Below are 23,998 nucleotides of genomic sequence, written 5' to 3'. Positions count from 1 at the left end.
TGACCCAGAATTAATCCTGTGCCAATCAACCAACCCTGATCTCCCATAAACCAAAAGTGGCAATGTCTCTAAACAGCCTTTACAGGCATCGTCCAGAAGAGGGCAGTCTAAACGTCAAAAACGTCACAAAGCTTCTGCAGCAACAGTGTGACATGCACCTTATATAATTTCCCTTTATTAAACATTCATAATCATCATAATTAACCTTTTAATTATGAATTGGCCAGTTTCTATTAAGGTTGAAGGATTTGTCATGTTACCTTTCATAGAATGTGTTTCTTACACAGGAATCCAGACTATAACCTCTTGTACTTTTGGTTATATATATATATATATAGTTGTGATATATAAGTTCTGTCAAATAATGAATCGCATCCAAATTAAAATTTTTGTTATAATTTGTGTGTGTGCTGTGTATATTTCTGATGTGTATATAAATACACAAACATACATGTACATATTTTAAATATATTTACGTGTGTGTGTGTGTGTATATATTCATAAATATTTTTTTATATATAAATGTTCATATTTATATATAAACAAAACATATTTTCTTAAATATATACATGCACTTTCCACTGGAGGAAGTGTTATTATGGATTATGGATTAAGACAGAAGCAAATTTTATTACAGACATGCAGCTTTTTGTCTCATAAGACATTAAACTATGGACTTGAGCTTTTTGAACTTTTGTTCTGACGGCACCCATTCACTGTAGAGGATAGATTTTCATTTTTGGGTAAACTATTCATATAAGTAACATTTCTGTTTATGTCTGAAGAAAATATATTATTTAAGTAAACAGTCTTTATAAATAAACTATCTTTTTACTTAGTATGAATGCTTTAGTCATGGGGAAATAAATGTTTTTTGCTTAATATTAAATCAAAATATAATGCTTGACCAGTGTTTGAATGTTTGTCAGTGCTTCATTTGGTGCACAAAATTACTGGACGAAAGAAACGTGATAACACCTTTCGTGAACAAAATGCTAATTCTGAAGAGGACATATTGTCTTTAATTGAAATGCATGATGAGCATTCGAGGTCACATCTGTCATCGCTCTGTGTAACATGAACTTAAAATATAATCTTTTAGTTTCAGCTACATATGAAACCAGTCTCCATCAAAGCCCAAAAGAGAGACAGACGTTCGGAATCGTTCCCAAAGACTGACTCATCTACAGTTTGTCATGTTTTTCGTAACTGTAATCCTCACTAATTCCACGGTAGCATGCCAAAAACTGCACGAGAAAAGCCCTCTCTCCTCCTCGTCCTGCTCTGCAAGAAGAGACGGAAGCAGCTTAAAACACTTAGCCTCACTAAAGACTGATTACATCCAAAAACACAGAGATTAGAGAGGAAAAGCAATGCTTTATGAAGCTTCAATTACACTGCAGTCGGTCGGCATTGTGTCCTAGATATCCCTGTCCTTCAAATCTGCATGTATTTCAGATCCATGTCTGTTTCCCAGAAGTAATGGGAAAAAAACACAAAAAAAAAAAACATTGATAATTTTCAAATGTATTCTATAATCTTAGACTTCGAGCGTGTGTGGTATCCTGTGGCTTTCTCCTCACAATGGAGCTCAGCAGGTTGGGAGGAAAGAGATGAATGTCTATAAATAAGTGAGTAGGATGTGTTTTAGTGAGTGTGTATGTGCCCACAGCATGCAGCCTGAGCGATTCTGGCAGGTCTTTTCCTCCGTCATACACACACACGTGTCAGAGATGCAGAAAAACTCTGGGGATATTTGTAGCAATAGGCAAAAATATATAGTATGGGTCAAAATTATACATTTTTATTTTATGCCAAAAATCATTAGGATATTAAGTAAAGATCATGTTCCATGAAGATATTTTGTAAATTTCCTACCGTAAATATATCAAAACTTAATTTCTGATTAGTAATATGCATTGCTAAGAGCTTCATTTGAACAACTTTAAAGATGATTTTCTCAATATTTAGATTTTCTTGCACCCTCAGATTCCAGATTTTCAAATAGTTGCATCTCAGACAAATATTGTCCCATGCATCAACAGAAAGCTTGTTTATACAGCCTTCAGATGATGCATAAACCTATTTTTTTTTTTTACTGACCCTTATGACCGGTTCAGGGTCTCGTATGTTGATGGTTCACAGAAGGAAGCTGAGATACTCGTCCTGTGGTGCGACGCAGAGAAACACACACTTCAGCAGAGCAACATTGCATCTGTTTTCTGTGTGAATCTGTGTTAAAGTGTAATGTATTTCTGTGATGCTCCGCTGTATTTTCAGCATCATTCCTCCAATCTTCAGTGTCACATGATCTTCAGAAATCAGAATAATATGATGATTTATTATAAAAGCACCATTTTTAAGTAATACTGCACATTTTTGTAACACCTATTAACTAATGACATTTATTAGTTATTGCTGTTACATTTTATTTGAAGGTGTCCTTGTTACAGTGTAGTTATACATTTTAAGTGCTGAGTAATATTAATTAACTACATGCATTTACTATATGGTTAGGGTTTGGCTTAAAGTTATTTGCATATAATTATGCATAATTAATTATTATTATATTAGTGGATGTGTCACAAGGACACCTTAAAATAAAGTGTTTCTGTTATTGCATTAAATAACACACACTAGCAATAAACACATTTAGAGAAAGAATGTAAACAAACAATGAACAGTAGATTTACTGCAGTATTTATTCATTTGTGTTAGTGTTAGTAGTTAGTTCATGTGGATTCACAATGCATTAACTAATGTTAACAAGCACAACTTTTGATTTTAATAATGCATTAGTAAAGGCTGAAATTAACTGAGATTAATAAATGCCTAGAAGTATTGTTCATGCTTATTTCATGTTAACTAACTAAAATAGTTAATTACTTGTATTATTTCCAGTGCACTTGTATTTGAGATTCAGATGAGGCTTTCTGTAGCTGTGATGCTCAAGTATCTTCTAAGAGCCATCCACAGGGGGGCAGTATAGACTTGAGCTTGAATCACTAGCTGCTTGTGGACAGGAATGACCATTTTATGCTGAATATTGACCTAAAGAAATAGTTTTCCTAGTCTTAAAGAGAAAGATCGCAACTGTGTCCTCGACTTTAATTTCATTGCAAATGCACCGTTGTACATGCTCCCTAGAATGTGGAGTGCCTTTCTGCTATTTATTTTCATGCAAAATACTGAGTAATGTAAAATGATATCCGCTATATATTTATAGAGATGTCTCTGCAGTTATTTTTAACTCTTTTTTTAATAAACCTTGAGTGTTCAGTCCCTGATGCAACCTGCTTCTATGTGTTTATTACTTCAGAAAATTCCTATTTGTATTGCATAAAAATGAAATGGTTCGCAAACGGATGTAAAAATGGCTTTATTACCATAAATATCAAAATTCACAGTGCAATACGTACATGCTTTGTAAACCTTAGGGCCGTCAGTTGTTAAAAGGTTGAATATCCACGGTTGCAACACACAATAGATTCAGTAATTTTTGGGAATGCTGATGTTATGTTAAGCTCTCTTGAAAATCCTCTTGGCCTCGACTCCTTCATAGGTATAAGTCTGGAAGTAAATAATAAAAAAAATCATAATGCAATACAAGTTCACAGCATTTACTGCAGGATGTGTCTTCACAGCAGCTCACCTGTACAAGCTCTTCACCGACGATCTTCCTGGTGGTTATTAGCGACTTTCCGTTGTCCTTGCGTGTGAACGTCCCCTTCAGCATGTCACCCTCCATGACCCAGGACCCCTGCAATCAGAAGGTCAAAGGTCAGGTGGATGTTTATTTACGAGGCTCATACACAAGCTGTTACTAAAGTAGTTCGATTCAACACAAAAGATTCAATGTACAACATCTTAATATGTATCATCATTCAGAGCATGCACCTCAACCTTTGCACCTGCTCACGTCACGCTCAGAACAAAAGGTCCAAAAGCAATGACTAGGGCAGAATCTTTTCAAAAGACATTTGTTTCTGATTTACACTTAAATGCATCTCAATGATGCACAATTGTACCGTTTGAAGTAGTGCACTTTTACAAATACAGTATGCACTTTTAAACTACACATACTGTACAAGGTACCTTAAAGGGTTAACAAGGCACAAAGGTGTACGTTTTGAAAGGTTATCACCCCAGTGACAGCTTTTACACCTTAGTTTTTTCTGAGAGTGTACATGCTTAAAAATAAAAGGATCCCAAAGGAGCTTTTTGCAGCAGTGAACCATTCTGGGTTCTCCAAAGAATCTGGTATTTCTCAAAAGAACTATATTTACAATCGTTCTGCATTGGTTCATAATAGAATATAAACGCCTCTGGAATCTGATGGGTTTGTGCTCACCGTGAGCTCGGTGCCGTCGGCCTGAGAATAATCAAAGTTGACGCCGAGAGTAAAGTTAATCTCCAGCGAGCGGAAAGTGCTGGATTCCTTCACGTGGAACTGGTCTCCGGTCTGTTCCAGAGTGATCTTCAGGTTATCATGAGACGCTAGCTTCCTCTTAACCATGTTGATGCCTGTAGAAGAGATGCAGTATATAAACACTGTCCCTCTGAATCACTCAACAGCGTCAGAAAGAGAGGAAGATGCCTGGGACTCACCCATTTGCTCCATGAACTTCTCGTAGTTTTCATTGCGGTCCACTTTCCAGGTCCCGTTGAAGGCCATGATGACAGACTGCTGAGATCTGACGGTGGCCTAACTTCACCCCGCGTCTGACTTTTATACCTGTGCGAGTCTCTTATCGGAGTATTATCTTCATGCTGATGTGGCTGAGTAAAGCTCACGGAGTATAAATCTCTCCCTCCCTCCTTCCGTCCCTCCAGACCATCCCTGTTCATCACAACATCCCTCGCTTCTTCATTAAATGAGGCTTCAGGTCTCTTGATGGTTTGCTGTGTGAGGTGTGCAGGGTGTGTGTGAACCATGCATTTTATCAAGCGTAATTTGACTTCTGTTGTACTCTAGTTGCATGGCTTTTCTTCTCTAAGTCTCACCAGCTTTCACTCTTTCTGCGTACACTGACTCAAATACTGAGAGAAGCGATGATGCATTACACTAATAATGAACATTTAAACCAATGACTGTACAAAGCCTGCCAAATTTCCATCAAAGCGACATGATAATGTCTGATAATGCTTTATTTGATCGTTACAGAGCTATATAATGAGACCTCTGAAGACCTTTGGTATCGTCCCATTGAAAGCAAAGATAAGAGGAGATTTATACTGAAAACTAGTTTATGATATGTGTGGATTAGAAACGTTCAAAAAGCTGTGGTCATGCATTAACCTTGAAGAGTATGCAAAATGTTAATTATTTTAACAAAACTAGGAGTGATGCTGTTCGTGTATCTTTAATAAGAGTCTCTTATGTTCATCAACACTGCATTTATTTGATCAAAAAATACAGTTAAAATTGTGAAATATTATTAGTATGTAAAACATCTGTTTTCTGTGTGAATCTGTGTTAAAGTGTAATTTATTTCTATGATGCTCCGCTGTATTTTCAGCTTCATTCCTCCAGTCTTCAGTGTCACATGATCTTCAGAAATCATTCTAAGATGCTGATGTTATTTCTATTTTTTTTTCTAATATCAATAAGGTTGTGATATCAATATCAACTATCTTCCCACTGAAGTGTAGCTCAGACCCATTGTTTCTATGATGTTTTATTATTTTAACGACAGAGGACCTGTGATCATAAAAGCATGGTGACATGACAGGTTTACAATACAGAGCTCTATCAGTGAGATCCACATGAACCGACAAACACCAATACAAACCCATCCACAAAGGGTTAATATTCAGAAACTGGTCGTTTACGACTCATCATAGCAACACAATAACAAATACTAAATTGTGATCATAAAATAGCTTATATGTAAATGTTTGGCAAATTCTCTGATGTACGGTAAGAGTGTAAATATATGTGTTTTTATTATTTACAGCATGCATCCGACTATCAAAATTAATCATAGAGTGTTATTTCCAATATAATACATGTGATTCTGAACATCTGCAGGTTTATTAATCTCAATTAATGCGCACAATTAAAACTAAAACAGTGTTTCAGGAATAAATACAGACAAAGTGAAATAACTGTTTTGCTCAGTGATGAAACACTGTCGCATTCTCTGCTACAAATATAAAAATGATGGAAATAAACATGTTGCATAGAGTATCTGTAGCATGTTCCAGAAGTATTTATTCTGTATTAGTTTCTGTATTAAATCAATTCAATAGTTGGCTCTCAAGAGTAGTATCGTTAATATCAAATGGACCGTCATTTTCATATTTCTGTGTGAATGTGCAGAGCTTGTTTCCCATCAGCTGTGTAATACCCTTTTATCATTATCTGTGATTCAGAGGTAATTGGCATTTTAAATATGCAGGGGTCACTAAAGAACATCCTTAATCTGAGAGCGGAAGAATATGAAGAAAGCCAAGTATGTTTCTATTCAGAGATGTCAGAGAGAACACACATTAGTGCATGAACGCACTAGAGACGGCAGACGGCGCGTCCATCAGGTCTTACGTGACAGAAACCACACTTTCATCGGCTCTTTCTTTCCTTTCATGGTCACAGGTCCTCTGTACTCCAAATCAAACTGAGGATCAGCGTTTTCCACCGTCTGCAAACACCTGAACCCAAACAACACAATAACAACAGTATTATATTATATTATATTATATTATATTATATTATATTATATTATATTATATTATATTATATTATATTATATTATATTATATTATATTATATTATATTATATTATAGTCATTTTGGTTGATAAAGAAGTGTAAGAATGTGACGTTGTATCATGCATTTCTGATTTTATAAATCCAGTTTATATCATGCACTTCTAAGATTTTTAAATCTAAAATCTAAATACATTTTTATGAATGTGTATTTCTAATTTGAAATGTATATCCTTTGGCTATATATATATATATATATATATATATATATATATATATATATATATATATATATATACCAACAAAATTATTTTTTATGTGTTAAATCAGGTAAAAATAAATAAATAATTTAAAAAAATACTCTGTAATGTTATTTTTTATTTTTATTTAATTATTTATTTCAGTTTTTTATAGGTTACTTTTTTTACAGTGTTCTGGTAACATTTCAAAAGTACAGTATATTAATTAAACACAATACAAACAGAGTGGAAAAAATAGTATAGAAATAATTTTCACTCAGAAATCACTAGTATACTTTTCAAACAATTAAGAAGATCATTTAATTAAATGTAAAATGTTGAAATAGCAAAACTGGAATAATAATATCTTGTAAAACATAGCCCAATAACCTTTTTTTATTTTATATATATATATATATATATATATATATATATATATATATATATATATATATATATATATATATATATATATAAATGTATTTTTTCAGTGCAGATTTGTATCATTGGGGTTCCTCTCACCTGTATGTGTACTCTGACACATTTATCTTTCCCTTCTCTCCTGTGGTCTCTGTACGACTTGTCAGGTTGACAGTGTTTCCAAACAGGCAGTAACGGGGCATTCTTTGACCTATGACCCCTGTGACCACCTCCCCTGTGTGGATTCCAATGGTGATCTGCTCCAATACATAACAGATACATGGGCAATGAAACACATTCACACATAACCCATTAATATTCATATAGTTTTTAACAATTCAGACATATTTATAAAGGAGAAATCTGTCTTTCTTTTATTTCTTGTTTCATTGCATTTGTGTTTCCAGCATTCCTCCCCTGAATGACACCGTGTGTGCGTGCCAGAGCTGAACAAACCCTTTGCCAGACTGTGCTTACTTTTACATGTGTGTGTGTGTGTGTGTGTGTTGGTGTAAAAGTGTCCATATCATTCACCCCATACAGTCACTTCTGTCTATTTTAGATGCTCTTAGTGTTCCAGAGGCACATCTTCATCATCCGCTCATATAATAACACACCTGTGCCGTCTGGATAAACAAAAGAGCCTTTACTGAGACCTGACCGCAGTCATGTCGAACACCTCTGAGATACATCCTAGAGCTATTCTTAGAGATCATAAAGCATCTTTAATACACCAGCTGAAGCACACCAGCGTGTTTTATGATGGAGGTGTTTCATGAAGGACAGCACGGTGGGTGGGTGCACAAAATATGCAAGATATGTTGTTTAATTGATGCTACGAGGGAGCACATTAAACAAGTCTAAACATTCAGGATTTATTGATGCATCCAGTTTTAAATACACAATGACCAGTATATATACAGTATATATATATATATACACACACTGAATTCTGACTGAAACTTAAAGGTCTTCACAGCAACCCGTCAAAATAAAAGTCAGTTTAACTTGAAGAAACTTTGACAGAAATGAATGACATTTTAAAGTAATAATAATAATAATAATAATAATAATAATACAATTATACATTTTAATTTAAATTTAAAAATAAAAATCTATTTTATATTATTTTATTTTATTAATATTTAATAATTATTCATTCATTATTAATAATACAATTATTAAAACTTTGTTTATTTTTAAAAAAATAATCACACCATGTTTACATTTGTTTTAAAATGTTAACAATTCATTTGATTATATTTTAAACGTTAATGTTTTATGCCTTCATCTGATTAACACCATTTTGGATAATAAATTTGTTTTAAATCATAAATCCAGAAAAAAATAAAACAGGAAACACAGAATTTCTGAAATCCATTCATGCATACTTATATACATAAACATTTAAACCCCAAATTCCTGTGACTCAGTGGTAGAGCATTGTGTTTTTACCCTGAATGCATTCTAAGTTGCTTTGGAGAAGAGCTTCTGCTAAATGCATTAATTTAATTTACTTTGAGATGTACATTCATTTCTGTCAAAATTTCTTCAAGTTAAACTGACTTTTATTTTGACGGGTTGCTGTGAAGACCTTTATGTTTCAGTCAGAATTCAGTGTGTGGAATTCTATATAATACACAATTTATACTGGTCATTGTGTATTTATAACTGAGTGCATAATAACTAACATAATAACAGTCCTGATAATGAGTAAAGCAGCACTGGATATTCTTGTTCATGTGACGATGCTGTAATGTTCTCTGTAACATATACTCAATCTCACAGTCATCAGGCTAAGATAAGAGTTGAGCAAACACTTTTCTAATTTTGTGACCATAAAATTCAGCTATTCTGATGGGTTCTGGAGCAAAAGATCCTCATGCAAAAACGTATTTGTTTAAACTTGTATCTGGGTCAAGAAGAGTGATCACCTTCACAGGATCCTCGTCCACTTTCACCTGTCCGGCGATCTCCATCATGTCCAGGGCCAGGTGACCGATGGATTTTGCATGATGAGTGCAGGGCTCCGGAAGACCACTCACGGTCATGTACTTATCACCAACAGTCTCCACCTGTCAGACAACACAGAGATTCAGATCAGAGACCGCTACAAATAACTAATGTGCCTGTGGGTTTGAAGAACCTGTTGATTTTTACACAAACTGGCAACCCGGTGTATGCAAATCCTATTGGTTAAACTGGCAGTGGGCGGAGTCACACAGACCAAAACAAAAACAAACATTCATGACACGGAACGCACAACAATTATGTGAACTTAGCATGTTTCCTAAATATCTGCAAACATTTAATAGTATTCTTATGCTTTCGTACAGCTCAAAAACTACATACAGCACCTTTAAAAGAACATAAAAACATGCCAGAAATCTACTAATCATTGCAATAATGACACAATCCTAGACTCTTATGAAATTCACTTAAACCTGTATACACTTTTATGGTCAGGCAGTGTATTTACTATTATGACTAATGGATATCTAAGACGAGAAATTAATTTAACAGACTCATTAAACCATTTAAAGATATTCTGTGGCCTTGACTGTAAGATAACAACTGGTCTTAGTTTGTAATATGAATACAGCCAGAAATAAAAGCTATCATCCACTTTTAGCACACTTTTGATTCATCCAAGTTTCCTAACAATGCACACTGCAAATGTCACCAGTTTAATTCCTCGTGTTTTATTCTCCAATCTCATCACACAGACGTCTAAAGAGAGAGCCCAGTCCTTCATTTAGCCCATGTACAGTAGATACATTTGGCTTAAAGTAAAGATAGCTTTTTTTTGGTGAGCCAGCCTTCTGTATTTCTATAGCTGCCCGGTTTGTTTAGTTAGCAAAGCTACACGAAGTGCATTCTAGGCCTAGGACGTAAATCAAGGACGTGTTCTCATGCCCTTGTTTCACAGAGAGCATGTACACGATGTGTAGCTGGAAAAGTACTGGCACAGAAAGTTAATAAAGCCACAGAAAATACAAAAGCATGGCTGTTAATAAAAATCTGCCACTTGACCTAAAAGAAGCTTCACACCCTGCTCAAGATATAGTCATTCATTTATTAATTAGGTACATCATAAAAGATGCATCATAAAACGACGCATCATAAAAAGCCTTATAAACGTTTTTTTGTCTTTGAACTTTGAAGCGGAACTTTTGTACACCGTGACACTTTATTACTGTTAGCTCTCTGAGAGCGAGTTTGAAATTACAGTAGATTTTCATATTTTATAACACAGTTAACACATATTTGTCAAGATGTTGTGTGCTGAACTTGGGTTTTTTAATGTGTCCGTCACTCCTCAAGCACTACATAAAATCGGGTCCGGATTGAAAGGCACTCACCTTATACACATAAGGATTCTTGCGAGAATCGGTGAGAATGTCAAATCTGGTGTAGATGTCATTGAGCAGATTGACGATTTTAATGGCTCCCTCTGCTGAGGCGTGTTTGCTGCAGAACGCATTGAACCCCACGATGCCGCTGAACAGAATGGTCACGTTGTCGTAGCGTTTAGCCGGCACGGGCCGCTTGTGCCGAAGTTCATTGGCGACAGACGGAGGTAGAACCGAATACAGCAATCTGAAACAAAGAGGCATCATCATCATCATCATCATCATTGCATGCACTGTAGTCATTCGAAGCGATACATTTGTTTACTTCAGGTGACAGAACACTTAAATTGTTTCATCTGATACAAAATGAATCCTTTTGTGAAACACACTTCAACTGTCCCAGAGATAATGAGCATCATTTCGTTCTTTTAGATACTGTACTTTCCCAGAAGGTTGAATGCTAATTATCCACAGAGCAGTTTGAGTACTGGTCTCTACCCGGAGACATTCATCTGTTCTTATTCTGTACTGCCGATGGGAAAACACAAATACTAACGTCTGTTATCAAAAGACACTTCAGATCTCTCAGTAACACAGCTGGTGAGAGTCAGTATTACACGTTCTTTATCTACAGTAAAGACTTTTCAGTGAGACTTGTAATGTTTTTAATGAAGTCTCTTCTGCTCATCAAGGATGCATTTATTTGATCAGAAATACAGAAAAAAATATGTAATCTTGCAAAATGTTATTACAATATAAAATAATGGTTTCTATTTTAATGTGATTTAAAATATAATTTATTTCTGTGATGCAATGCTGAATTTCCATCATCATTACTCCAGTCTTCAGTGTCCCATGATCTTCAGAAATCAGAAAAAAAATAAAAAAATAAAATAAATAAATAATATATATATATATATATATATGTGTATATATATATATATATAGGAAACTGTGATACTTTTTCAGGATTCTTCGATGAATAAAATGTTAAAAAGAGCAGCATTTAATCAAAATATAAATATTTTCTAATTATTTAAATCTTTTGCTATCAATTTAATACATCCTTGCTGAATAAAAGTTGTAATTTCTTTTAATAAAGAAAGAATAAAAATGCATTGATCCCCAACTTTTGAACTGTAGTGTATATTCTTAGAAAAGATTTCCATTTTAAATAAACGTTGTTCTTTTAAATTTTTATATATATATATATATATATACATACATATATTATATATATATATATATATATATATATACACATATATATACACACACACACACACACACACACACACACACACACACACACACACTCTCTCTATATATATATAGTCTATATATTTTTTGGCCTTGTAGCCAAAACTAAATAAACACACCGTGTGAGTAACAGTAAATACTGTACACACACACACACACACAAACAGCTATTTTATATGATGCAAGACCTACCGGCAGAGAATTAATCTGCATATGAAAACTGTTTCCTAAAATCGCATGTAAAAAAAATAAAAAATAAATAAATAAATAAATAAAGGTACGTAAATGAAAGAAAATGGCACGGTCACATCTCAGTGTCCTAAAGTTTCAGAGCTGCACTATTCAGCACATTCAGGACACGGCCCATTTATTCACCTGTTATCAACAAGTCAGGTTTCCAAGAAATGCATGTGAGCATACACTACTGAGAAAAAAACAAAACAAGAATGTACATATGAAATGAACTAAACACACACACACACACACACATCAGTTACTCACAGTAATGAAGCTTGCAACACAAATGAGAAAATAACTTAGTCCGTATTTAAATGTGCATGAAAATGAATTCTGAATTCCACTCATGTCTTAAAATCTAACATTGAACACTTGCAGCAGACGGCTGTGCAGCTCTGGCTGGTATTTATTGTCTGTGGATGAGAGAGAAGGTCTCTGGTGATGTTCAAGGATCTCCAGCAGATTTAATAAACAAACACAGAGCTGACAGACCGAGGAAGACGGAGAGCACACTTTCCATCAGCTATACGCAGGGGAAACCATCAGTCAGCGAAAACAATATCACACTTAGGTTTTAATCACCATTATATCACCAAACTACAGACCATGAGGGCTTAGGTTGTCATCTGGGTTTGGGAGTTAGTCTCAAGAGCTAAAATTGATCTTGTATTACTGAGTGTCCTGGTCTGGATCTGGGTCCTCGGATAAAACTACAGTCTGTTTCTAGCTTGAGCTCACTTAGATGGACATGTGATGTGATTTACAGATAATGATGACACGCAGAGGAGATGAGCCACTTATTTTATTTCTCTGGAAATTACTGCAAACTCCACACAGAAACAATGGAGAAGGGACAGGAATAACGTCAGAAATTTAATAATGTTATACATTTAATCTCATGATATTTTTGCAAGGAATATGATTAATCTATTACTATTAATCAAATTTTTCTTTGTGCAGCAGACATTCTTTAAATATTTCCTCAATATGGCACGGAGGTAAAAATTATGAATTTAAATCTCTCAATTTAACTTTTTTCCCCCAAATATTTATTTTTCCTGACTTTTCTCAGAATTGCAAGATATTGTATAAACATGCAATCCCGACTTATAAAGTAAAAATTGCAAGATATAAAGTAGCAACTGTGTGTTACCAGAATCGGAAGATATGTATTCTGAGAAATAAAATCAGAATTAAGTCAGAAAGTCAACATTGTGAGATGTAAACTCACAGTTTTAAAGTGTTTTCACATTAAACGTTTTACAACTGAATTGTGGAGGACCGACCTGTCTGTCTTCTTCTTCTCATCCTCCAGGGCTCGGAGCGTGTGCTGCAGATGGTCGGTCAGGATCTCCAGCTCCTGGGTCAACTTATACTCCTCACGAAACTGCTCCCCCAGTAACACAAGGTCACGGGTGGCATCATGAAGGGGGATGTCACTCAGGTACAGACCTCTCCTCGTCAGGTCATCCAGATTCATAACACTGATGTACGCAAACGACAAAACACTGCATCATCAATCCTATCAATCCAGATATCAAAAAGTCCAAAACTCTCCATGAATCTTCAGTAAAGGTAAACAACATGACCCTAATATATACAAACATAGTTAAGCAGTATAGTTCCACAACGTTTCATAATACGAAAAACAAAAATGTACTGCACTTATTTTATAAATAACAAGCAGTACTGATGTTTACATTACATGCATTACATGCTATTTGTTAAGCTATAAAAAAAAAAAGAATTAAATGTATAAATAGATAAAGTAGAAGTAGAGAGCGCATAAAAAAAATCTATCCTTTAAAAATTGCTTAATGTGGTAAAATGTGTTTTTCAAAATATATTTTTTTTAAATGATGTCAAGCTTTAACATTATTAAATATTTGTAATAATAATAATAATAAATATGACGGAATCAACTTGACTACATTAGAGTACATTAATTGCAAAATCTTTTTAAAGACTGGTCCAAGTAGAAATAAGTCAATATGGTAACAACTCTGTGTTACCAATTTTAGCAGCTATTTTTGCTTTGCTAAATGCTTTGTTGGTTTAATTTCCCAGCCTCAGCCAAACACCTCGGTGAGCACAGGAAAAGGATGTTCTCCGTCTCAGGAAGTGAGATCATCTGGCCCTTCAGTCTGAGACAGCTGATCTCTGTTCCTGTGAGTTCATCTTCACTCTCCGCTGTCTCTACGTTTAACAGGCCCTCCTGCACAAAACCAGAAACAAACCTCGTGTCAGGAAGTTTCATTACGAGCAATGTTTTTTTAATGCACTGTTATTCTTGTATTTGTAACAGGGGTGTAACAATATACTGGTACTGATGATAATACTTTTATTTTAAAAATGAAATATCGTTATCATGTTAATAAGCGGTGTTGCGATATACCGATATTGACAATAACCGTGATACTTTAAAAATGTAATACTGTTATCATGGTAATCAGGAATTTCATGATATACCGACATTGACAATATATGCATTATTTATATATATATATATATATATATATATATAAAATGAAATATAGTTATTGTGTTTATTAGCGGTGTCACGATAAACCAGTATTGACAATAATCGAGATATTTAAATATTTAATATCGTTATCATGGTAATCAGGAATTTCGTTATATACGCCATTGACTATAACCGTGATATAAAAAAATCTAAATATAATTATCAAGTTAATTAGCAGTGTCACGATATAACAGTGTTGACGATAATCAAGATATTTGAAAAAGTTTAATATCATTATTATGGTAATCAAATTAAATATCGATATTGTGTTGATTAGCAGTGTTGCGATATTCCAGTATTGAAAATAACTGATATTTGAAAAATGTAATATTGTTATCTTGGTAATCAGAGATTTCGTGAAATACTTATCGTGTTAATTAGAGGTGTCGCAATATAAAGGTATGGACAATAATCCTTATATTTAAAAAAATATATATATTTTTATTATGGTAATCAGGGGTTTTGCATTATACCGGTATTTACAAAAAAAAAAATTTTTAATTAAATATCACATTTGTGTTAATTAGGGATGTCGCAATATACAAGCATTGACGATAGTTGTAATATAATAAAAATTACATCTCGTTATTGTGATAACGATAGTCATATTATAAAATATATATATATATATATATATCGATATTGTGATAATTAAGGGTTTTGCAATATACCAGTATTGACAATAATCGTTATATTAGAAAAATTTTATATCATAATCATGTTAAATAGGTGTGTCGTAATTTACAGGTTTATTCGATAATCGTTATTTAATTAGTTCATTTAATTAGGTTTCGTGTTAATTAGGGTTTCGTATTTTACAGGTATTGACTATAGTCATAATATTTAAAAAATTAAATATCATTATCATGGTAATTAGCGGTGTCTTGATATACCGTTGTTGATGATAATCATTATAAAAAATAAATAAATACATATAATCATGTTAATTTGGGATGTTGCAATATACAGGTTTTGATGATAATCGTGATATATATATAATGATATTTATTTTTTTATATATATATATAGTAGTATATATATATATACACATACTACTATATATATATATATATATATATATATAAAAAAGAAATATCATTATCGTGATAATCAGGGATGTCATGATATATCGGTATTAATGATAATTACGGTATTTAAAAATTAAAAGTACACAGCGCCAAACTCTTACGTGTAATTTATGTTTCGTTCAAACTCGCACAGAAAGTCCACAAGCGAGACTAAGAAATCAACTTTCCATGAAATCCATTTTATGGACAAGTGAATCCATCTATCGCTGTAGCTGAATAAAATGTAGTAGAAATGTTTTGACTGACTAAAAATGAAAATAATTATCATGCCTTTGCAAAAGTATCTTGTTTATTTGTGTTCTCCAAGCAATTTTTGGGAATTTTTCATAAGTATAACGTATAGTTATAATAAAATGATAATCATCATAGCCTTCATCACTGTATAGAATACTATGAAATAATATAATTCCTGTCTGATACAAAGCCACATCAGTTCACAGAAAGAAGTTTTTTTAAATGCTCAATCGACGCTATAACATAAGTTTGGTGTAAAACTGTGTTGTTATTCTCATCAGTTATTGTACTTTCACGGTGCAGTTTTTCAAAGCTTTATGGTTAATCAATATTTCATATTTCTATAGATATCACAATAATGATTTTATGCACCATGAACATTAGTTAAAAATCTAATATTGTGACAGTGTGACGTACTGTACAACTCAATTTGAGTCAGAAACTGATAGCAACATTGTAGCGAATGGTAGAGAGTTGCTGGTTTTATATCAGACAGTCTGTAATATATTTTGGGGCAGACAGACCTTACTCCGCAGCACAAAGACAGTGTTGATGTGAGACAGGATGCCATGGAAACTGAAGTCTATATGCGGCCGCACCAGAGAAAAGACTGAGGACAGGTTACAGACGCCAGGCTGCAGCTGGAAGATGACACACATCTCTTCAACATTGTTCTCCATCATTATAATAATAACCAATCATTCCTGAGCAGACGAACCTGCGGCAGAACTCTGAAGATGGCATTGCCACACTGTGTGAGCATGAGCTCCCTGTCGAACATCAGGTGGAACGGGAAAGCCTTGCAGAAGGTGTACGGACTGATCCGCGTCTCTTGAGTCCCGTTCTCCTCGAAACCATCCAGGTCTTCATAAAACGCCTCCTCCTCCGAGTCCTTCTCCTCAATCAAGAACTTAATGTGATCACATTCTTCACTCTTCTGCTGAATGACCTGGAAAACACCCCCCAAAAATAACAGATTTAGAGTCTTTCCAAACATTAAATGTAGAACCCCACAGTGTGAAGATGACTGAAGTTATCAGCAACTAAAACCATAAAAAAAATCACTTGATATAACGCAAACATTAACTGAAACAATATAACATGCATTTTATTTTCAGCCAGTGCACATGCAACATTTCTTATATTCATTAAAGTGCAAAAAAAAAAAACTAAATAAACTAAAAGCTAAATCTTAATAATAATAAAAATAAGAATAGAAATTAGCTAAAATTAGTTTTAACAGGAAAACAGTAACAAAATAATAATACTTTACTAAAAGAGAATAACGTGTAAGCTACCTATTCAATGTTATTAAATAAAATTTGCTTTTAAACCGTATCTTTTTATTTTTTTTATTAGTTTTTTAGCATGGTCAGCTTTATGCCACGGATGCTGTTGACTGAGATGAACTTGTTTTAACAGAATATTCCTTTGGAGAACAAATAGAAGTGTCTACATATGTTCAGTGTCTAAGGATCAGTGATCTCGTTCCTTGCATCACATGTAGACTAAGCAAAGAGAAACTGAGAGCTTCAAGTGTGTCTGAGTGTTTAATAAAGGAGAATGTTTACTGTATTTAAGTAGGAGTCGAATACAGAAATAACTTTAGGAATTTTCTACGTAATGAAGACGGTGGTTGCAGTGCTCTCTCTCTCTCAGTATCACTGAAAATGGCCCTAAAAGCTGTTTTACTGTAGACTCATATCAGCTTGGCTGAATGCAGGGAAGCTGTTGTTTTTTCTCTCAGCTTGAAGTTAAGCCCATTTCACTGACGTCAAGTCACTGTCTCTTTGCCCTGCTGTTACCATGACGACGGTGGATAACATTTTTTTCAGCAAGTCAGGTGTTGCGTTTCGAGGGTCTGTCGATTGGACTCCCTCCTTTCACACTAAGCCCAGATGGACAGAGAGAGAGAGAGAGAGATACAGACGGAAAGAGCAGTCTGTCGTCTGGGGGATGATTAGCTCTTATTGGCTGCGGGGGATTTATTTGGAAAACAAGGCCGAGACTGAAGTGAGGTGAGAAAGGATAAGCACAGAGAGAATCTACCTATATATCACTATATATTTATACACACACATATATATATATATATATATATATATATATATATTAGTGTTGTCAAAATACTGGAATTTCAAACTTCGATACGATACCTTGAAAAATATCGATTTTCAATACCACTCACCTAAAGGATTATTAGGAACACATTTTCAATTTCTCATTAATGCAATTATGTAATCAACCAATCACATGGCAGTTGCTTCAATGCATTTATGGGTGTGGTCCTGGTCAAGATAATCTCCTGAACTCCAAACTGAATGTCAGAATGGGAAAGAAAGGTGATTTAAGCAATTTTGAGCGTGGCATGGTTGTTGGTGCCAGACGGGCCGGTCTGAGTATTTCACAATCTGCTCAGTTACTGGGATTTTCACACACAACCATTTTTATGGTTTACAAAGAATGGTGTGAAAAGGGAAAAACATCCAGTATGTGGCAGTCCTGTGGGAGAAAATGCCTTGTTGATGCTAGAGGTCAGAGGAGAATGGGCCGACTGGTTCAAGCTGATAGAAGAGCAACTTTGACTGAAATAACCACTCGTTACAACCTTGGTATGTAGCAAAGCATTTGTGAAGCCACAACACGCACAACCTTGAGGCGGATGTTCTTGGAAACTCCATGTCTGGACCAAGAGGTGAACCTGCAAGCGCTATGCCTGGAGGAGGCAGATCAAGCCCTGACTTTGCTCTGTCCCGTCCGAGCATTGAGATGCTACGTAGACTGGACACAAAGCTCCAGGACCTCAGACCAGCTCTTTGTCTGTTACGGAGGCCGGCAGAAGGGGAATGCCATCTCTAAGCAGAGGATGGCCAACTGGATTGTGGATGCCATAACCCTGGCTTATCAGGCACAGGGCGTGCCCTGCCCATTCAGGTTGCAAGCTCACTCAACTAGAAGTGTTGCATCCTCCTGGGCGCTGTGCCTCGCAGACAGATATTTGTAGAGTTGCAGGCTGTGCGAACCCTAACACATTCGCTAGGTTCCATAGCCTTCGTGTAGAGCCGGTAAACTTCTGTGTTCTCATATCAAATGGGTAGTGGCACTGAGAGGCCACGGTTAGTGTCAAAACTGCTCGAGAGTGTCCATACTGTAGACCCTGTTGAGATCCTCCATCACCGTAAGCAGCTGGACGCGGTGGAACGTCCGGCGCCAGGCCTTCATGATGAATCCAGGAGAACCATGGAAGGCTAGGTTCCATATTGAGACCTAAGCGGTACTCATATGTGTATAGTCCACGGTATACTTCCGAGCCCCGGCCTACACCTAATAGAGGCGCGGGCAGCTCGCACAGGGCACTGGAAGGGGCAGCACCCATGGTGCTTTGGTAGGGATGCCAGTTTGGTTGGTCACAGACGTGATGTCGAGAGTGACCAAGTGAAAGGGAACGTCTCGGTTACGTATGGTAACCCACATTCCCTGAAAAAATATGTTTTATATATAATTTAATATAATTAATATAAATGTAATTTCTTATATCTAAATTTTTTTTAAAAGAAGTCTTTTTTTGGTCAACATGGTTGCATTTATTAAAAAATTTTATTTTTATATTTTATTACAATTTAAAAGTTGTCACCCACTGTTTTATTTTTATATATTTATACATGTTATTATATTTTTATATATATTCATTCATTCTTTTTTATTGTTTATTTTTTTTAAGAATTTCTTAAATGTTTTTAAAACAAGTCTCTTTTGCTCAACAAGACTGCGTTTATTAAAAGTAATCCTGAGAAATGTTATAACTAATATACTAATTAATTTAAAAGTAAGGTTTCTCATATAGTTTATTTTTAAATGTTTATTATTGTGAATTTTCAGCATCATAACCCCAGTCTTCATTATCATGTTTATTATTATCAATGTTTTATTTATGATTCCTTAATGAACAGAAATTTCAAACTGAATTTTTTTGTCTTTTCTGTCACTTTCAATCAATGTAATGCATCCTTGCTGATTAATTCTTTAAAAAGAATATTTCTGTATGTGTGGACGCTCAGTGCACAAGCAGACCTTCATCTCAATCTCAGTTCCGTGAATCTGCTGCGCAACAGTCTTGATGATCCCAATGACGATGTCCTGAAGACCCTCTCTCTCAGAGTAATAGTGCAGAATCAGGTTGTTCCCTTTCTCCGCATCCGTGCAGCGGAAGGACGGAGCGCGCATGCCGGGGTAGATGGTGCCCAGATGGTCATGCAATGCGTCCAGATTCTGTAGAAGAGAACAAGCGGATCTTAATGTGGTGATGCAAAAAGCAAATAGTGAGTATGAGAAAAAGCAGTAAAAAGTGGTCCAATCTAACAAAATTATTTTGACTCTTATTATTTCTAACTAAAAATCATGCAATGTGTGAAATAGAGAACAGACAGTGTTGCTTGCGTCACTTTCTCGACATCGCTTCTGTTGGTTTTTTGGGCGATAAAAACAGTAGCTTCTTACTTGTAAGAATTCGCGGACGTTGGAGCCCAGCACTCGGAGGATCGTGTCATAACCAGATTCCTGACAGAACTCAAAGAACATTTTCCCAAACATTTGCAAGATGCCTCCAGCATCCATTTCTAGTGGAGAAGAAATCATATTAAAATTAAAAAATGAAAGGATTTTTGCATTTAAACAGAATCTTTGCTGCATTTCATTGTATGATACAAGATAATCATGATGTATGCATGATCTATAAACCACTTCATAAATAAATCAATCAATATAATTTAGGTTTTAGCAGCTGAGTACCTCCATCTTTCCAAAACTAACTACTACTACAACAACAAAAACAATCTTACTTAATACTTTGCTGGCAGCAGCCACAAGATCGTATGTCTTTGCATCTTCGTAGATAATTCGGACCAGAAACTGTCCTTCTACATCAACCTGAGCCTCCCTCCTGAAGGAAACATAAATATTTCCTATTACATCACTTAAAAATGTATTATAATAGTAACACTTAACAATAAGGTTCATTAGTTAACCTCATTAATTAACATGAACAATACTTCTGCATTTATCTAATTTTAGCATTTACTAATGCATTAATAAAATGACAAGTTATGCTTTTTAACATTAGTTAATGCACTGAGAATAAACATGAACAAACAATGAACGACTGTATTTTTTAATAACTAACATTTACAAAGATGCTTAAATACTGTAACACATGTATTGTTCAAACATGTTAGTTAATTTAATTAATGTTGACAAATTACACCTTACTTTAACATTTTACAATAATAACAATAAATTAAATACAAATGTGCTAAAATGTTTATTTAGAGCAATTTATGGACTCCAAGATAATAACATATACTTTTTATATTAACAAAATAAAAAAAGAACATTAAATAAAAGCTGAAGATATAAACCAGCATTGACCGAGAATGATGACCACAGAGAAGTTTAGCCAAAAGTCATGCTAAATCAACAAAGGAGAGCACTTGTAAAACACAACCTAAAAATAGAAATAGAAACACCATTAATCATGTTTTGTGCAGTGCACTGTGAGATACTGCTAATCTTGTGATAATACTGAAGCTCTCTGGATAAATAAGTACGTTACCGCTGCCAGATCACTGAATGAGACTCGATCTCATGAGCCTGGAACGCTCTGAAACATGTTGACATTAGCACAGCTGTGTCTCGCTCTGAAGAGTCACGTCAGAGACACGGAGGAAGTTCAATAAAGATCAACTGTTTGTTCAAGAGGAAAAAGTTGTACATGTGTGACCTCACATACGGGATTTCTCAAGCTCTGAATTTGTGAAAAAGAGCAACTGGTTGTCTATCACAATATACTGTGCTGTAGTTATAGCACTGAATGAGATTGAAAACTATCTCCCTCTTTTCTGAGCATTGAGAACATGTGTTGGGAATAAAATAGCAATTTTATTTAAAAAGCCTTAGATTGTCATTATCAATGATACACTGATAATGGTCTCTCTCTCTCTCTCTCTCTCTCACACACACACACACACACACACACACACGTTTGTTTTTGTGTAAAGTGTGTTCATCCCATAGGTGTAATGGTTTTTATTCTGTAGAAACTGTATATTCTATGTCCCTTCACCAACCCTACACCTAACCCTAACCCTCACAGGAAACTTTGTGCATTTTTACTTTCTCAAAAAAACTCATTCTGTATGATTTATAAGTGTTTTGAAAAATGGGGACATGGGTTATGTCCTCATAAGTCACTCTCTCCTTGTAATACCTGTGTCATACCCATGTCATTATACGAACACACACACACATGCGCACATACACAAACTCTCTCTCTCTCTCTCACACACACACACACACTCTCTCTCTCTCTCTCACACACACACACACACACACACACACTCTCTTTCACACACACACACACACACACACTCTCTCTCTCTCTCTCTCTCTCTCACACATACACACACACACACACACACTCACTCTCTCTCTCGCTCACACACACACACACACTCTCTCTCTCTCTCTCTCACACACACACACACACTCTCTCTCTCTCTCTCTCTCACACACACACACACACTCTCTCTCTCTCTCTCTCTCACACACACACACACACACTCTCTCTCACACACACACACACACTCTCTCTCTCTCTCTCTCACACATACACACACACACACACTCACTCTCTCTCTCGCTCACACACACACACACACAAACACACACACACACACACACACACACACACACACACTCACACACACACACACACACTCACTCTCTCGCTCACACACACACACACACACACACTCTCTCTCTCTCTCAAGCACACACACACACACACACTCACTCTCTCTAACACACACACACACTCTCTCTCTCTCTCAAACACACACACACACACACTTTTATCTAATAAACACTATTTATGTACACATTTATCTAATATAATCTATTATGTGTACAGTACACACATTTTCAAATATAATATACATTGCACATAAATGTAAAAACAAATAGCAAATAAATAAACAAAACAAAACATGTCACCCATGATGTAACAGAACTCACTTGATGTCCTCCCACACATCTGGACCATAGTTTCTCAGCACCAGAAGCTCCAGAGCGTGGTTCACAAAACCGTACTGCCAAAACGAATCAAACACAATATAATCACCTGCTTTACACTAGTTGCATTATAAAGCATTATTTGCTTTTCATTGTTTACATCATCAAGATGCCATCTATACAGATGAGCTGAAGTGCGTTTTGTGCGTAAATCAAAACATGAGCTGTGAGGATCTTCACTGTATTTTATCACACAGCGATGATTTACCTATAATACAGAATTACATAATTGAGCAATGCCTTATTTCCATCGCTTTTACACATTCATCGACGCTACCGTGAGCAGCAGAGCAGATATTTACATCAAGTGACACGTTAATATATAAAAGACACGTAAAACGCAATCAGATTGTTGCTACATACCATGTTTGGATGAATTCCCCTGAATCCTCTGTTTGTTCCTGATCTCCTAAATCACTGAACACCAGAACTGACAAACCGTGCAGCTGTTAGAAGAGAGAACTCCATTCCTGAACCGAGCGCATCGTTATTGACGGAGGATGCAGCCAACGGGACGCAAGAAGCTCTGCACAGCTGCATCCAGGACTGGCTCATGAATATTGATTACGCGACGTGACGTATGTCCGGGAAACCTACCTGATTGGCTGCGAGGTAGACGCTACAGTAGGTGGACGCTTTTGAAGACATGGGTCATGAATAATAATTAGGTTACGTCCAGTAACGCCAGCATGACCTTATTAATATTAATAGAAAAAGCTTTAGAGAGTGGAAGGATGTCAGGAGATTTTTATCGTTGGAGTTGCTTAGAAATAGATTGTGATCAATCTAATTAATGAAAAGAGGCATCAA

General features: G+C 35.2%; 2 protein-coding genes across 2 annotated transcripts; both read right to left on the bottom strand.

Annotated features, from left to right (window-relative positions):
• Window positions 1–3,363: 3,363 nt before the first annotated feature.
• LOC113084692 (fatty acid-binding protein, intestinal-like) lies at window positions 3,364–4,759 on the bottom strand. The gene is made up of 4 exons (XM_026255090.1): window positions 4,609–4,759; window positions 4,352–4,524; window positions 3,653–3,760; window positions 3,364–3,570 (listed from the first exon to the last, which is right to left on the bottom strand). Exons 1-4 carry the CDS (start codon window positions 4,673–4,675, stop codon window positions 3,520–3,522), a joined length of 399 nt encoding a protein of 132 aa, XP_026110875.1. The 5' UTR covers window positions 4,676–4,759; the 3' UTR covers window positions 3,364–3,519.
• A 905-nt stretch (window positions 4,760–5,664) lies between these two features.
• LOC113108046 (guanylate cyclase soluble subunit beta-1-like) lies at window positions 5,665–23,733 on the bottom strand. The gene is made up of 13 exons (XM_026270875.1): window positions 23,552–23,733; window positions 23,132–23,205; window positions 20,902–21,002; window positions 20,561–20,679; window positions 20,135–20,332; window positions 16,782–17,012; window positions 16,588–16,704; window positions 14,299–14,432; window positions 13,504–13,701; window positions 10,730–10,967; window positions 9,302–9,442; window positions 7,470–7,624; window positions 5,665–6,651 (listed from the first exon to the last, which is right to left on the bottom strand). Exons 1-13 carry the CDS (start codon window positions 23,552–23,554, stop codon window positions 6,534–6,536), a joined length of 1,827 nt encoding a protein of 608 aa, XP_026126660.1. The 5' UTR covers window positions 23,555–23,733; the 3' UTR covers window positions 5,665–6,533.
• Between the last annotated feature and the right edge of the window lie 265 nt (window positions 23,734–23,998).

The sequence above is a fragment of the Carassius auratus genome, chromosome 1, assembly GCF_003368295.1.
Source record: "Carassius auratus strain Wakin chromosome 1, ASM336829v1, whole genome shotgun sequence".
NCBI lineage: Eukaryota > Metazoa > Chordata > Actinopteri > Cypriniformes > Cyprinidae > Carassius > Carassius auratus.
Note: the sequence above shows the minus strand (reverse complement) of the source record. Positions and strands in the feature narration are given on the sequence as shown.

Excerpts from the sequence above, each read along its gene's own strand:
- LOC113108046 (XM_026270875.1), bottom strand. Across the intron at positions 21,003-23,131 it reads GATGTGTGGGAGGACATCAA|GAGGGAGGCTCAGGTTGATG; the intron begins GTGAGTTCTGTT and ends TGTTTCCTTCAG. Across the intron at positions 6,652-7,469 it reads GTGTCAGAGTACACATACAG|GTGTTTGCAGACGGTGGAAA; the intron begins GTGAGAGGAACC and ends GTTTGGGTTCAG.
- LOC113084692 (XM_026255090.1), bottom strand. The coding sequence starts at position 4,675 with ATGGCCTTCAACGGGACCTGGAAAGTGGACCGCAATGAAAACTACGAG. Across the intron at positions 3,761-4,351 it reads CCGACGGCACCGAGCTCACG|GGGTCCTGGGTCATGGAGGG; the intron begins GTGAGCACAAAC and ends TTCTGATTGCAG. Across the intron at positions 3,571-3,652 it reads TCGGTGAAGAGCTTGTACAG|ACTTATACCTATGAAGGAGT; the intron begins GTGAGCTGCTGT and ends ATTTACTTCCAG.